The 17,359-nt window shown below is 42.2% G+C and overlaps 1 protein-coding gene across 1 annotated transcript in view; it reads left to right on the plus strand.

Annotated features, from left to right (window-relative positions):
* Positions 1–729: 729 nt before the first annotated feature.
* BACH2 (BTB domain and CNC homolog 2) overlaps positions 730–17,359 on the plus strand; it is a gene marked incomplete at its 3' end in the record, with an annotated part of 74,045 nt that continues 57,415 nt past the window's right edge. Inside the window, exon 1 of the mRNA XM_080805468.1 lies at positions 730–987. Within this exon, the coding sequence (XP_080661594.1) occupies positions 745–987 (243 nt within the window). The 5' untranslated portion in view covers positions 730–744. The remainder of the gene's footprint in view (positions 988–17,359) is intronic.

Genomic DNA, 17,359 nt, shown 5'->3' on the forward strand with positions numbered 1-17,359 from the left:
GTGGAATACATCTTTTCTATGACTCTTAATGTGATATATTGTGTTTCCTTAAAGAGGATGTATATCCAGTCTGCTGGGATAATGGCAGCACAAGTCCACTTCTTTTCAAGAGCTTTTCCTGAGCAACATCATTCTACTGGTTGCGCTTCGTCTTGAAGTGGCAGAGGGCAATTGTGATAGCTCACTCTACTGACCCTTTAGTACACATGCAGTTTACTTCACTTGGTCAATGATGTATTGTGATTAGATATTTATTCTGTTTGGCATCCTAGCCAAACATCAACCTAGGAGCTTACATGTACTTTGTCAAGAGAGCATAGCAAACACTTCTAAATGATTCATTTCTCCTTAACACAAAGTTCAATTGATACTTGAATTGGGACCATGTGTATGTGGACTTTCCTTTTCAGTCGCCTAGCAAAATCCAAACTACCAAGTTTTAGAGGGCGTATGTGTTTTAAATGTTCTGGAGTGTTTTATTAAGAGACCTGGCTTTGTTTCCATAGGGTAAAAGGGCGCAGTGAGTGGGAAGGATAAAAATCAGCCACTGAACGTGACTTTCCAGATGCGTTTTCTGAGCTCATTGTGCTGAACATGAATGTGCTAATGGACAGTTCTCCTTTTTGCCTGGCTCCTGTCTGTGGGACACAGGAACTGTGACGTTCTTCTCACCTTCTACATCTGACTCAGGTAGCCCTGGTGACCCTGCCTTTCTTTCTTTCTTTCTTTCAGGGTGTGAACGGCATGTCTGTGGATGAGAAGCCTGACTCCCCCATGTATGTGTATGAGTCCACAGTCCACTGCACCAACATCCTCCTGGGCCTCAATGACCAGCGGAAAAAGGATATTCTCTGTGACGTGACTCTGATCGTGGAAAGGAAGGAGTTCCGGGCCCACCGGGCTGTGCTGGCCGCATGCAGTGAATACTTCTGGCAGGCGCTGGTTGGACAGACGAAAAATGACTTGGTGGTCAGCTTGCCCGAGGAGGTACAGTCATTTGGTCTGTTTGTGTGGTTGCTCATGTAGACAGCTGGCTAAGTAGGAGGTAGAAGGTGGACCCTGGGCCCCATTCCTGCTCAGGGGCTGATGTCCAGGTCCCCACCACTGTTAGGTTTGTGGCATAGCCGGTTTCTATTTGATGCACTTAAACTCTCGGTCGCGTGAATCTGAATGGAGCATCTTTCTGTCAGGGAATCTCACCTCACCTGTGGCTCCCAGCCACTCGTAGTTTCTAGTTCACTTCTTCTTCAGGTTTTGAGTAGGACAGCCCAAGTTTGTCACAGTCCTAGATGTGGGATCTGAGTCACTGGGACCGTGGCTATGATTTTTCTCTTTCAGATGGGTGAAGGAGCCCTTCATTTCCCTTGAGAGTAAAAGAATGAGAGTATTCACAGCACCTTCCTGGCTTGGGGGAAAAGTAAAAGCAATCAGTAATTTTCACAGTTAATACAGTAGGATTCTAAGAAGTGCAAACTTGCCATTCTCACCATTGTTGAAAAGACCCTACTCATGTTTCTTAATTACTTCAGTGAGTACAGCGATACCTGCTACTATAGGGACGCTGGTACCGGACCCGTTCTGTTGAGAGCTGACATTCATTCGGGTGGATGGCCTAAGCTGCAAGAACTTAAAAGATGAGGTTCATAATGATAAAACATTAAATTGATCACACTTTGAACCGTGTATACAATTCCTCTATTTGCATCCTTTTTGCTCCCTTTCTTTTACATGAGACCAAGGGTAATGCTGAGCAGCCTTACACTTTGGGTTAAGGTCCAGAAGTTTTTGCTATGCAGCTCTACAGTGTATAACACTAGGACTGCCCCCCAACAGTTGTGCAGGCTGTGTACTCCATAGTTCCCAGAGGTACAACTCAAATCCATTGTCTAGGCAGCAGAAGCCCCAGAAGATGTGCACGGCAACTGAGAAGCTTATCACAGCAACTCTGAAAGATACCAGAGACCCCATGACTCTGATGGGAGGTGCTAATGAGTACAGCTCGCACTAAATCCCCCGGGGGTCACAACCCAAATGCCTCTGGAGGCTTAGCAAATGATATAAATAAATAAAGCAGGATGTGTGTAAGACACTAGGATGTGGTGGGGCAAGTTCCTGCTCCACAGAAAGGCACCCAAATTCAACATAAAAAACAAAAAACGCAAACAAGGCACAGGAGTCAAAGAGGGTCACCAGATCCAGTCCCTTGTTAAACAACATCTGCTTTAGGCCCTGCAGAACCAGAGAGTGGCCAGCTAAGAGTGAGGACGGCATAAGCACTCAACATGTTCACATTCTTCTTCTTTTGTATGTACCCACCTGAAAGGCTCCAGTACCACTCCTCACCCCCCTAGGAATTAGATAACTAGAAAGATCCCAATACCAGAGGCAAAAGGACACATTGGTTGCAGATAATGTCATCAGGGCTGGTTGTAGGGAAGGAAGCTTATGTACCAACTAATGTGGGAAGGCCAAGGAATGGCAGCTGTTGTGTGATCCTGAGTTGGATTTTCCTCATGCACATCAATGGGAGAATATTTAACCCATCACTAGCTGAGACCATGAGCATAGAAGTTCTCAGCATGGTCTCTATCCCATAGTAGGCATTCATCAAATATAAGATCGTTTCTTCTCTAGATGGGCATCAAGAATGCCTTTGCAATTTATTCCAACTTGGGAATTCTCTGAAATATTTGGAAAACATCCAATTATCCAGAAAGATCTTGGGGGGAGGATGGAGCTTATAGTTTATTTATTATCTGTATCTGTTTGATAGCTATTTCATTTATTTGTTTTTTACTGATTTAAAAAATAGATTATTTTAAAATACATTTAAAATGAAAATCAAATCTTATGTAATTTAGTCTCTCTTCAGAGACTATTGGCCGCATCTCAAGACTTGCTGGACCACGTGCCCTAAGCCCTGGCCTGCCCCCAATTAGCTCTGGGATCCTAATCTAGTCACTTAGCCCACCTCTGAGTCCCAGTTTCTATCCATAAAAACCCCTTAAACTCTGAATTCCTCAAACTATTTATCATAATACAATACCAAGGCAGTAAAACTTAAAGGAAACCAGAATATAAATGCATATGGCATAACTAGAAGTTTCTTTAGATCAAATCCCTGATAAACACTTATTTCCTTGGCACTGGGGACTCTTCATTTTTTTTTAAAGATTTATTTATTTATTTGAGAGGGAGAGAGAGAGAGTACAGAGGGAAGGGCAGAGGGAATCTCAAGCAGACTCCCCACTGAGCATAGAGCCCTACTCAGGAGCTTGACCTCAAGACCCTGAGATCATGACCTGAGCCAAAATCAAGAGACGGACACTCACCCAACTGAGCCACCCACACACGCCAGCATTAGGGACTCTTTAAAGCAAGAGGCACTTTGTATAGACATCACACAAAAATCTGCTGTTTGGCCTTTTTGATTGTTTGTGTTCTAGCTAAGTGGGAATATACAATCTGTTAATTTTCTTTCTCCCTAGTCATGTAAAATGATCTACATTTCCAAACTATTAAAACCTGGTGCTCAGGTACCTGAAGCCTTCAGGTATAACCAGAATTTTTTCCTTCCTATGAAACATGAATTCATATTTTCAGTAACCCAGCTTCAATATCTTTCTGATGGGACATGCAAGCCAGCCACAGTGGCATTTTCCTTTATGGGACTGTAATTGTTTCTGAGGCCTCCTTCCAAGAGCCCACTCCTGCTCAGAGCACCTCCTGTGGTCCCAAGTGCTAAGCATTGTTTTCCTCTCCTTGTGTGTACACTAAAATGTCCTTGCAGGCTCTACACTCACTGTCCCACTTAGCTTAGTGAGTGACTTTAGAATTTGAATCAAGTCGTGAATAAGCAAACATACCAAACATTACCATAGAAAGTAGCTGCTTGGAACTAATCAGCATTTGCTTCATAGGATGTAAGAAAAAACATTTGCACCTGGGTGGCTCAGTCAGATAGGCATCTGCCTTCAGCTCAGGTCATGATCCCAGGGTCCTGGGATCAAGCCCCACATCAGACTCTTGCTTCTCCCTCTGACTGCCGCTCTACGTACTTGTGTGCGTTCTCTCTCTCTCTCTCTCTGTCAAATAAATAAGTAAAATTTAAAAAAAAAAAAAAAGCATTTGATTAGTGCCTTGGAAATTTTTAAACCTCAACATTATCCTGTCGCCAAATTCAAATCAACTTCTGGTTTGTCCCAGCCTTGTTCACACTTGGCCCACCTCTACACTTCCTAGCCAGCCTCTGTGCTTCTCAGTGGGCCCTCACGGCTGAATCTGAAAGCTCTTTCTTGAACTATGAAAGTTCCAGATACATACTGCTGCCCCTCCCACTCCCCTACTTGGTCAGTTTAGACCAAATCCAGTTCTGGTATCTAGTTGTCCAGTTGTGCAGTTCTACCCCAAAATCCTGACTCCCTATGGGCAAGGCTCTTACTGGCAAATTAGAGCCACTCACAGTACGCACTGCAGCCTCTAAACTAAAGGGAGTGAAACAAAAATAGAGACATCCTTCTAAGGAAGTCAAGGAATAATTGAAACATCTTGCTCTTCTTTTTTTCTTTTTTCTTCTCTGTTTTGTTTTTTGGGTTTTTTTCCCCTAAAGTGGAATGACAGTCCCTAGAGTTTATATGACTTGAGTGTTGGCTCCCTATTGAAAAACACACCCAAGAATGTGTATCAGCAAAAAGTAAGGCATAAGGCATTGCACTTAGTACTTTCGTTAAATAATAAAACAGATCATTTAGTTTATAATTAGTAAGTGTATTTTGTGCTAAGAGATGAAGAGAAAGTGGTCGATGTGCCAAGCATTGCAAGGCCCTTACTACATCGCTCATTAGTATTAAAGTTGGCTCAACACCTTTTTAGCTGTAGTCATGGAGACTGTTTGGGGCTGGATGCCAACCATGCTGGAAGCAGCATCACAACCCTGAAGTTGTGTTGAGTACAGAGGGCAGGAATGGGGTGTACTTCCTTGGAGGACATGGAGCCCACAGTGGATTTGCCTGGCAGCCCCATCCTTACGGGGCTGCTCGGCTCCCTCCCAGAATGTGGAGAAAAGGGAACCCACCCTTGTGCACTGTTGGTGGGAAAGTAAATTGGTACAGCCTCTGTGGAAATAGGATGGAGGTTCCTCAAAAAATCAAAAACAGAGCTCCCAAGTGATCCAGCAATACCACTTTGGGTATATATCTGTAAGAAATATAATCACTATCTGAAAGAGATATCTGCACTCCCGTGTTCCCTGCAGCATTATTCACAATAGCCCAGATGTGAAAACAACTCGTCTGTTGACAGATGACTGGATAAAGAAAAGGTGCTGTGTGTGTGAATAGTATTCAGGAAAGGAAAGAAATCCTGCTGTTTGCGGCAACACGAGTAAACCTGGAGGACATTATGCTAAGTGCAAGCCAGACATAGAAAGACAAATATTGCGGGATCTCGCTATATGTGGCATCTAAAAAAAGTCAAATGATAGTAACAGAGTAAATGGTGGTTATTAGAAGCTTCAGGGAGGGGGTAGGGCAAAGTGGAAATACTGATCAAAGGGTACAAACTTTCAGTTATAAGATGAATAAGTTCCGGAAACTTGAAGTACAGCATGGTGACTGTAGTTAATAATAATGTATTATATAATTGAAATTCGCTCAAAGAATAGATCTCAAGTGTTCTCACCACACACACACACAAACACACACACACACAAATGATAACCATGGGAGGTGATAGACATGTTAATTAGTTTGTGGTAACCATTTCACTGTATATATACACATATCAAAACATCGCATTTCTTAAAGATATGTAATTTTTATTTAGGAAAAATAAATAAATATTTTTAAAACAAGGGGAGGAAAAAATGTTCATGTCAAAGCTCTACCACCTTTCTTTGGGCTTACTGCTGATGGTCTTTCACCCTCTAGAGAAGGGGGAGTTTTCATGCAGACAGTAGCTCTCGGGAAGGGGAAGTAGGCCCCTCAAGTGGACCACGTGCTTTCTTGGGTATACATATATTTCAAACTTTGGCTGGCTCACTTTCTATCTCTGTCTTTTGCTTTCTCTCTCTTTCACTTCTCTCTCTCTCTCTCTCAACGTTTTAGGGCAGTTTGCAATTTTTCAGGGCTAAACAGAAAGGAAAACTGACCCAGAAGGATTCTGAAGCAAAGGCATTTGTTGTTAAGTCCTAACCACAGGGGGCAATAAAGAAGGTTCTTGGAGTAGTCCTGCCAGGTGCAGAGACCAATGAGGAAATTGTGGAATCTTCTTGACTGAAAGTTTTCAGAGGAGATGAAAGCTGTTAAGGTCTCTGGGATGGCTTGGGTCCAGTCTTTTAAAGAAGCAATAAGACAGTCATGATTATCATGACAGTCATGATTATCAAGACAGTCATGATTATCATGACAGTCTTTTCAGTGTGTAAAACTACAGAAAGTACTTAACACTGTAGCATGGGTTGCCAACAGCGTTCTTAGCCTGAGTGTAACTCTGGGGGAGGTGAAAATTGGTGGCAAACAGTAATTGAGGTATTTGGGGAGTGGCATGATCCAGATAAGAAGAACAAAACACTCAACCACCCCAGATCACAGAGCCAGCCCTTTGGCCTCCCCCCATTCCCCACCTAGACAAAACGTTGAAGAAGAGTAATAGGCAAAATTGTAGATTTGAGGAGCATCAGCCATGAGCTGCTGGGAACACCATAGTTTGAACCTTGGCACTAACCACACGTCAGGTCTTGACCAAATCAGTCAGCCTCTTTGGGCTCCTGTTCCCTCGCTCATGTTTTCATTCATTCAACAAATATGTATCAAGGCCCTACTCTTTACCAGGAGGCATTGTTCTAGCTATTGGGTGAACCTGGGGAACAAAACTATATTTATATTCCAGTGGGGGAGAGGGAAGAGAGACAGAAAATAAATGTAATAAGTACTTGGTTCGATACCATTGAGAATAAAACAGAAGGGGGTAAGGAATGTCAGGGCACTGCAGTTTTAAATACGGTGGTGAACAATGACATTGTGTGGTGACAGATGGTAGCTACACTTGTGGTGAACATAGACTATTGTATAAATTCATTGAATCACTATGTTGTACCCCTGAAACTAATGTACCATGGAGTACCAACTAAGTAAGTAGATAGATAGATAGGATGGTTAAAAAGGACCTTTTTGAGGGGATGACTTTGAGTAGAGACTTGAAGGCGGTGAGGGAACCAGCCATGCTGACGGGTGGGTGGTCTAGGCAGAAGGGATAGCAAGGAAAAGGCTCCGAGGCAGGAATGGACTTGGCGTGACTGATGCACAGTAACAGAATGAGCAAGTGGTAGAATGGCAGGAGACGTGTCGGGGAACAGAACCAGGCTATGAACACTTTAGATACCTTACCTTTTCTTGGAATGAGCTGGGAGGCCATTTGGAGGGTTTCACAGAGGATCCTTTTGACTACTATATGAAAATAGATGAAAGAGGGATGCTTGGTGGCTCAGTAGATTAAGCATCTGCCTTCAGCTCAGATCATGATCTTGGGGTCCTGGGATTGAGTCCTACATCAAGCTCCCTGCTCAGAGGGGGAACCTGCTTCTCCTTTTCCCTCTGCCTGCCACTCCCCCTGCTTGTACACACTCTTACATGCATGCTCAGTATCTCTCTCTCTGTCAAGTAAATAAATAAAATCTTAAAAGAAGAAAGAGAGAGAGAGAGAAACAGAGAAAATAGACTGAAAGAGAGGACAAAGGCGAAAGCAAGGAAAACACCTAAAATGTTAAGGCAACAACCCGGGCATGACAAATGGCGTAGATCAGAGTGATAGCAGTAGAGTGATGATCAGTATCAGATACTGGAGATATTTTTAAGGTAGAACTTATGGGATTTCCTTATAGGATGAATATAGGATGGAAGGAGAGAAAGAGAGGACTTAAAGAGAACTCCAAGGTTGGAAGAACTCCAAGGTCTGAGCTGTTGGAAGAATGGGGTTGCCATTAACTGGGATTGATGAAGATGGGGAAGAGTCGGTTTCAAGCGTTAAGCATGGAAGTAAGAGTTTTGTTTCATACAAATTACGTTTGCGATGTGTGTCAACATCAAAGTAGAGATGTCTGGCATACAGTAGGATATGCATGGCTAGAATTCATAGGACAAGTTCAGTTTGGAGATAGAAGTTTTAATACCAGATTACTGGGGATATTGAAAGCCATAAGACAAAATACAATCATCAAGAGATTAAGTGTAGATCAGGAAGGGGGAAAAAAAAAAAAAGGAGGTCCAGGATTGAAACCTGGGGCTTTTTAAAATCAAGAAGTCAGAGAAATAAAGAGGAGCCAGTGGGTTAGACCAAGAAGGAACAGCCATTGGAATAGAAGGAAAAGCAGAAATATATAATGTGCTGGAAGCTAGGTAAAGAAAGCATTCCAAGGAGGAAAGAGTAATCAACTATGTCAAATGATGCTAATAGTCAGCTAAGATGAAGTCTGAAAATTGACCATCTATCGGTTTGGAAGCCATCGGTGATTTCATGGAGCACTTTTGGGGGAGCAGTGGGATTAAAAAAAAAACAAAACTGTCCTTATGTCCTAAAGAGCATGGGAAGAAAGGAATTTAAAAGCCAAGGTAGGCTAGATTTTTTAGGCTTTTTGAGTTAAAGGGAGCAGAAAAATGGGCCAGCAGCTGGAGGGAAATGGTGTTAAAGGTTTCATTTGGTTCTTTTGTTTTAAGTGGGAAGAAATTCCAGCATGTTTGCACTCTGTGTAAAAATGATCAGTATTCACCCACATCCAACTTTCCTCTCTTCTCTGGACACACAGGAAGACCAAATTTACAATCAGGCATGCCATGTAACTAGATGTAGCCAAAGAAACATGAGTAGAAGTCATGGGTCACTTCTGGTTTGAGACAGTTAAAAGTAGGTATGAGTTCTTCATGTTCTTTCCCAACCATTTAACTGATGTCAAAGAACTCCAAGAACTCTGAGATGTTGAAACTGTAGCCCAGATCCCGAGTCACTGTTAGAGAAGAGTCATCTGACTCAAATCAGACTCTGACATGAATGAGAAATAAACCTTTATGTTAAGCCATTAAGAACTGGTGTTTGCTTCCTCAGCACAGCCTAGCGCATCCTGACTAAGACTTGGGCTGCTGAGAATGTTGCAAAAGAGACAGAAAACTTGATAATACAGGAGACAGAAGACCAATTGCTAACCAAATGCTCTTAGGTACTTGAAAGATATTGGGATCTCCTGAGCAAGTGGGCAGACTCAACTTAGCAAGGCACATCCTTCTCTGAAAATGATCTCTGAGGTCTGACCCTGTGCTGTAGGTTCATAGCCCTTGAACTTTATAGGTTCCTGCCAGAGGGAGAGAATAAATCCTACTGGTCAGAGAGAGAGGAGGAATGTTTGGATTGAGAGGTAGGATGGGGCCACAGAGATGGGAGGCAAACCAGTTGGGAAAGGAAAGAACCACAGGATTTCACAAAAGGAGCAAGCTCACTTCTCCGGCTCACCTTGGTGAATTCTCCCTGACTTTTCAGAAACGGTCTTCAAGAGATGACCGTTAAAGAGCTATAGAACCACAGGGCTGTTTGATAACCTAGAACACAAGCAAGTCACAGAGGATTCCAGTTACCGCTCTCACACCGTTTCCAAAGGTTTTAGGGTTTTGAAAAACGTAATTGCATTTAATGACCTCCATTTCCACACGAGTTTGTAGGGAGGAGCAATACTGGTGACCAGCTGGACTTGCAGGGCTGCTGTTCAAATTATTGAAATGCAATCTGTTAGACTTCTTAGAAGGATGGCGCTACATAAACAAGAGGTGTTATTATGCCCATAAAAGGAAAGCACAGTCTTCTCTGATGAAATGGCTCTTACCTCAGAATCCTCATTAAAAGCTGTGGTGCAATTTTCCAGGTTGCATTAGTGAGACTTGGCAGCAGATGAAAAAAAAAAAAAAAAAGCAAATAAATAATAAGTCAAAATATCCCAGGTAACTAGTTGCTGGCAAGCAAGAAGTTTTCAAGTCCTAGAATCATGCTGATAATTTTGAAATGCCTAGAGGCAGAACTTATTTATAGTAACATAAAGGTGACTTCCAGCCCTGAAATCTGGGCCTCAGTCTCAAATGGGGGTGTAATAAAGCGAAGCCAAGAAAAGAAGAGCGAATACTATTGTAATTCCACCTCCAAAGGCTGCTCAATGGTGCTGATACAGAGGGAGGGAAATCTGGTGTGAAAATAGCCACAGCAATAGCTAATTTTAAAACTGAAATGCATAAGCTGTTTCCAAACCTCTTACATTTTTTAAATCCTGAGGCCAGTAAGTCCTATTTAAAGAAACTTAGCAGAAATGCGCTCCTATTTTGGCATAGTAGAAGGAGTTGAGTTGACAAAAACTAAGACATCTAAAAATTATTTTTAAGTGACCTGGTTTCAAAGCCAATTTAAGGATTCTTTCCACTACACCTATTTATCCCTGGATCATAGGAGATGACCTCAGTAGGCAACATTTTTAAATGGATTTAAACAAAGCCTTTGACCGTCAAGTTGTTTGCATTACATTTTATAAAATTAGTTACCGGCACATCTATTCAGTTCAAACCTCTTCGGTAGATATATGTATTAAATGTTCCTTACATTTCTTTCTTTCCCCTATTATAGAGTCTCTTTGCTATTTCAATTAAGATTAATAATAGCTTTAAAGACAAAGTTCAGAGCTGTAAAGTTCGTCACTTGTTCAGTAATCATAACTATTATTTTGTCATATTTAATCATAGAACCCGGGCCTTTAACGGGGTCCTCAATTAAACTTTTACTTTATGATAAGAAGTTAAATAGCAGGGGCGCCTGGGTGGCTCGTGGATTAAAGCCTCTGCCTTCGGCTCAGGTCATGATCTCAGGGTCCTGGGATCGAGCCCCGCATCGGGCTCTCTGCTCAGCAGGGAGCCTGCTTCCCTTCCTCTCTCTGCCTGCCTCTCTGCCTACTTTGTGATCTCTGTCTAATAAATAAATAAAATCTTTTTAAAAAAAATTTTTTTTAATTTTTAAAAAGAAGTTAAATAGCACTGGAGAGAGTTTTTAAAAATTATTTCCACTTCCCATCCAGAATACCAAAAAAAAAAAAAAAAAAAAGTGTGCTAGAGAAACGTGGCCATCAGCCAAGGGTATTGTAGGTCATGCCAACATGAACTGGCAGCAAGCCATCGTCCAATTAGCATGGCTTCATCGTTGCAGAGTAATCACTCTCGAGTAGATGGTTGAGTCACTCATGATGTAGTGGTACTTCACTTGAGCCAGCTCTTCTTAGAATAGGTTTCTTGTTCACTGTTATTACCTGCCCTGCTTTGCCAATAAAAGCACAGGACCATTTAGGCTGGAAGCCAAACGGAAGAGAAACATCGATTATGTATCTTGTTTCTCTTTGCTTCCTGAAAACTGAGACTGCAATTAAACAGTGAAATCATGGTGTGTTTTTTAAATGAGTTACAAGAAAATACAGTTTCCACACCAAAATACTCAGTTTTGGAATCCAAGAGTCAGTTTGTATTCTGTCTTTTCTTTGGCAGCTTTAACACTGGGCACAAATGTGAGGATATCAGTAAAGTTACCTAATAATCTTAATGCATTCACATTCCGTTCAAAAAGTTGGAATTGTCACCGGACTGCTTCAGATTTCAGCTCTATTGTTGAGGTGTCCATGACATTTCTTTTGGGAGGACGGTTGTACATGCAGACAGCTTTTGAAAGAGACCCTTCTCATGGTGGGAACACCTGGATTCTTGGTTGGACAAGCTGTAAACCAGGAAAATGATTCAGGAATTTCTTAATAAAATGAATCATATCCAGGCATTGGAGTGGTGTGTGGTTGTCAGTAGAAAAGGCTGCTCTTAGAAGCACAAAGAAAGTAAAATAAAATTATTGGCAGTAATCAGTTAATACCTTATGTTTCTATCCTTGTTTGTTTTGGTTTTTAACCAAATCACAGGCTAGATCAAAGGTTGCATTGTTTTTGCTTTCAGGAGTGGAGCAATTAAATAGTGGCACTTTTGGTTTCCTGATATCTCAGAAGTATTCTTTTTCCTATTAACTCGGTGCATATAGTAAAACTTATCACTCTGCCATAGACTCCTAAAATATGTTGACAGTCTCTCTACCCGACGTTGGCACCAACTCCAAGCTAGCTGATCATTCGGGGAGCTTTACTGTCTGAGATGGACTTCTATGTGCAGCCTGGCAAAGACTGTGTGTGAAAAGTTAATGCATTCAGCACCCTGGGTGGGATGGAGCCAGGCCTCCGACGTGAGCACATTTTTTGACTGACTGGCAACAAAAAGAAATACCGGCAGCTGTTCCCAAGCAAGCCAAAAAGTTGGCCCAGGGGTAAAAAAAAAAAAAAAAAAAAAAAAAAAAGTGCTGGGATTTAGCCAACAAAAGATTCCTGTGTTTAGAAGAAAATCAAAGGAAGGATACGGAAGGTCACAGTTACAGCTGAAGTAGCAACTATCTCATTTTGTCTTCTGCTTTGTAAAGGATGGTATAAAATACAATGGCGACTCATTTTTTTCTGATTATTTGAGTCTTCATCTTTGCTCTGTTGTTTCTTTTTTCCTTTTTCCTTTTTTTTTTAAGATTTTATTTATTTATTTGCCAGAAAGAGAAAGAAAGAGCACAAGTAGGCAGAGCGGCAGGCAGAGGCAGAGGGAGAAGCAGGCACCCTGCTGAGCAAGGAGCCCAATGCGGGACTCGATCCCAGGACACTGGGATCATGACCTGAACCAAAGGCAGAGGCTTAACTGATTGAGACACCCACAAGAACTGAGCCACCTGTCCCTCTTTTTCAATTCTTTCTTTGCAAGGGCTGCTGACATATCATTCTTCCTAAAGACAATAGAGAGGTGATACCTTTCATGGAGCCGGCCTCAGCAAGCAGAACAGAGTAGGGCAGGCAGGTCTGTGAGAGCGGCAGCCAAACACGCGTAGGCTGAGCCGTGTTGAGTGACGTGGGTTGGAATGGAATTATGTGTGCAAGTCACTTCAGAGATCTGTCCGCAGAGGCTTCTGACGCCTTGCAACTGACCTATTATTCTTCTTTCATTGGTTATAAAAAGAGAAGGGTGGGGAAAAACAGAAAAGTTACTAAAGGGCCATGAAAATATCTGCTAAAAGACAGGACTCTCAGGTGTTGCCACGTAACGATGAGAGCTCTAGTAGCAGAGCGCTTCTTCCCAGGAGACACCTTAGACTATGGGAATCTTCTTTCTCCCTAGAGAAGCTGTAGTCACCCAGGAGTTGAACTGTGTGCCCTGTATAGGAAGGTGGGAAGACTAGGACTATGGAACACCAGGATTTAGGGTAAGAACTTCATAGTTTGGGGAAATTAGTAGGGTACTAAAAGATATTTGACGTGCACCTTTTGTAACTGTGGAGATTTGGGGGGTGACTTTAATCTATCAGATTTACAAGGCGTGTGTAGAGAGAAAAGCAATGACCTTTCAAAGTTCTGTTTAACAAAGTATCTGCGTGCCTCTTATTTAAGGCGTTTACGGTAAATGTTGACCAGATGTTCTCACTCACAGAAGAGAAGAAATAGTGTCCTCGCTACATCTGAGGGATTTCGGCTGTATTAAAGGAGAATTTTATAGCAGTGTAAGATGCTAGCCACTGGAATAAGGTACAAAAAAATACAGAATTGGGACGCCTGGGTGGCTCAGTCGTTAAGCATCTGCCTTCGGCTCAGGTCATGATCTCAGGGTCCTGGGATCGAGCCCCACATCAGGCTCCCCGCTCAGCGGGAATCCTGCTTCTCCCCCTCCCACTTCCCCTGCTTGTGTTCCCCTCTCTCTCTCTCTGTCTCTCTTCTCTGTCAAATAAATAAATTAAATCTTTAAAATTTTTAAAAAATACAGAATTACCTTCAGAGGAGTTGGGGTGTGTATGTGTGGTATGTTTAAAACAGATACTCACAAGGACAAGGTGGCTTAAGGAAAGCAATTCACAGAAGCGGAGGCATAGAACACATGACCCTTTTCATAGGTCACTTCTTTGGGAGATTAACTTAAAAATATAAGGCAAGATCATTTCCTTAAAGAGCTTACAATATTGTTGAAGAATCAAGATAAAACCAACAAAATCAAAGCTGAACAATTCAAGAGCATTCATTGTAGCTGTCAAGTATTGTTGGCCGTTGTTTGCAGTGTGGGAAAAGACAGGATTTTCTTTTCATTGCATCCGCGAAGTTTAGGCCACCTAAAACGAACACTCACAGGACCAATAGGACTTTCTTGGGGAGCACATGGGAAAACACCCTCCAGGAGAGGTCGTGGCCAGGACCCAAAAGGAAGCATTCACGGGGCATTGAGGAGCCAGCTTTGATAGCACAAATGGCAGAGTTAGGGAAGTAATTCAAAATATGTAAGAGTACATGGGGGTCTTAGCATGAAGGAATAAAATTTAGACAAAAGAATTTAATCTTGACCAGATAAGCAATAGAAATTCACTGAAATGTGAGCCAAGAAGTAACATAATGAAAAATAATTTAAGGAATATCTATTGAGCAATGAAATGGTGAATGGATGGAACAACAAACTTACTCCATAGAGAGGGCACAGCCAGGAGATTCACCCTGATCCTAGCATGAGCTGAGAAAGGTCTGTGCCCTGGGGAGAGGACAGGGAGAATGATAGCACCTTCCACAGATCCCAGAAAATTAGACATGGGAACACACAGGTGGAGGAAAAAAGCCATGGACCGTTGATGGGTATCTGTGGTGTTTTATATCTACCAAAGGCACTGAGAGTACAGAACTGAAGAGACAGGTCTGAGGAACCCAGGGCCCTGGGCTGGCTCAGTCGTTAAGCATCTGCTTTCGGCTCTGGTCATGATCCCAGGGTCCTGGGATCAAGCCCCGCATCGGGCTCCCTGCTCAGCGGGAAGCCTCCTTCTCCCTCTCCCACTCTCCCTACTTGTGTTCCCTCTTTCTCTGTCTCTCTCTGTCAAATAAGTAAATAAAATCTTATAAAAAAAAATCTGAGGAACCCTGGCATGTACGTGATGACCAAAATCACCAGGAAGTGATGGTTCTCAGAAAAGAGAAGAGTCATAGGGGCAGGCAGGGACGGAGATTAACTCTAACACTCAGACCCTCATTGCTGGTTTCTCTGCTAACAATGAGGTCTACTCAGGATTGTGGCTTTCACCTTATCTTCAGTAATTTGGGAAATAGTTCATCTCCAACAGTTTATCTCACTGAGGCTATTACATACAGAGATGTTCCCTAAATCACCTGTTAGGGAGTATGACACTCGAGTGATACTATGAGCATCACGTTGTACTTAGCACACCTGCATATAAGGACCCAGAGGAAGATACCAGATTTCTAGATCACAGCCCTTGCCTTGGGGTTATTTGTAATCTGGTATCACGTGTTTTAAAATGCCAGGAATAGATTCAGGCCAAGGTGATGGCTTATGAGTAAAACCATGGTGATGAATGTTTGATGGACATAATTGTAATACAAAGCAACACACAGAGACACCAGGTAACAAAACACACACACTGTGTTCACACCTACACAGGCGGGGACCACTCTGAGCATCACTCCTGGTGGGCCAACCAGGCATCAGATGTCTTCGGATGCAAATATTCATGAAATACACATCATTCCCAATGATGGATTCAGTGTATAGCTTGACTTTCTAAAGCCTTTTATATAGCTTCCAGTTAGAGGAAAATCAAGGATAAGAGAAATGGGCTTAACAACACCATGAAGAAAGCAACAGGTCAAATGCAGGGTGTGGGCCTTTTTGCAGGACAAATGGCCTGATTTCTTCAGTAAGTCAGTGTCATAAAAATGGGGTGAGGCTAAATTAAACAAGATTTAAGGGATTTAGAAAACAGATACAATATATGGTCCTGGAGTGGTTATTGGTTTGGACAACCAGTTATATAACTTTTGGGAGGAAATTGGAGAAATTCAAATGTGATCTAGGTAATTAAATGAAATTTTCTTGAAACAGAAAGGTGGTGGTAATTGGGAAGGGCGACTGGGGAATGATACACTGGGGGTCTCTTGGTTTGGTTAAAAGATAACGTATGTGTGTGTATGTGTGTAAAGAAAGAGCCCTAGGGGTGTGTACTAAAATGTTAACAATGGTGACGTGTGAATGGTAGAATATGATGGATTTTGTTTTGCTTGTCTGCATTTTCCACTTCCTACAGTGTGCGTTATTACATTTCTGTAATAATAGAAGAGTTATTTGAATGGTTCAGTGGATAGAAGGGAAGGAACAGAAGCAAGACCAAGTGAAGTTTGGAGCATAATATTGGAAGAATAAAACTTCAAATATGACTTTCTATGTGATTTCAGAGGTTCTGTGGGCTTCATTGGTTTTCTCTCTATAAGTGCCAGTGCTCTACCCACCCCCAATGCTTTCTGGTCCCTTCTGTCCAGTACAGAGATCTGCATTCTCCTAAGAAACACCAGTACTTCCCTTGGTCTGGACAAACTTGTACTCCCGTGAAAAACAACCAAAAAGCAATAGAGGGAATAGATTTCTTCGAGTTCCTTCTTATTAAAAGTTGAACACCTTTCTTCATATTTAGGTTTACCTTGGTCATTGAAACTTACAGATGCCCTTGCCTTTCTGTATGTTTTCCAGAGTGACGCTTCTGGAAATCACTAGTGTTATTTTAAGTGGAAATAGCTTAGATATTCTCCGAGTCTTTGACCCTATGCATCCCCAGATAGAGAAGGAAAGTCTCACCCTCCCGTCAAACCTTATGCAGCTATGAAGAAAGGACAGGATGTGAAGAGTGTCTCTGCTTTCCTGTCAGCCTGGAGTACAAGTACTGAAACCAAAGAAAAGGAGGGTCCTTTCATAGGTATTTTCCAACATACATAAATATCTCTACAGATCCGCATTGGGAAGTTACTTAGTAACTTTTAGTATTTACATTAGGCTCTGGTTGTATACAGATTCTGGTCAGAGATGTGTCAGAATGTTCAGTAATAAGGACATGTTTTTATACTAATCAGAGGGATGATGACATTTTACAAAACTAACAGTAAAATGCTTCTTTCATCTTTAACTGGGCTTTACTAAAAGAAGACACCGCAAAGTCACCCCCCCCACCTGATCCTGAGCAGCCTAGACCCCTGGGTGCCCCTGGAACTTAACCACTTTCATTCCTCTCCACGTTTCCCATGTCAGAGGGAGCTATGCATGAGGACCCTACAGCAATAAGGTGGTTCCCCTCCATCGTGCCCAAAATCTGGGAGAAGACAACTGACACGTGTACGACTGAAATTTCAGAAGAGTGAGTCAGAATAGAAAGTAATGCTCTAATGGCTCTGCACCTGTAAGGCTCATGC

This window comes from Martes martes (assembly GCF_963455335.1).
Source record: "Martes martes genome assembly, chromosome: 6".
In the NCBI taxonomy this organism is placed as follows: Eukaryota; Metazoa; Chordata; class Mammalia; order Carnivora; family Mustelidae; genus Martes; species Martes martes.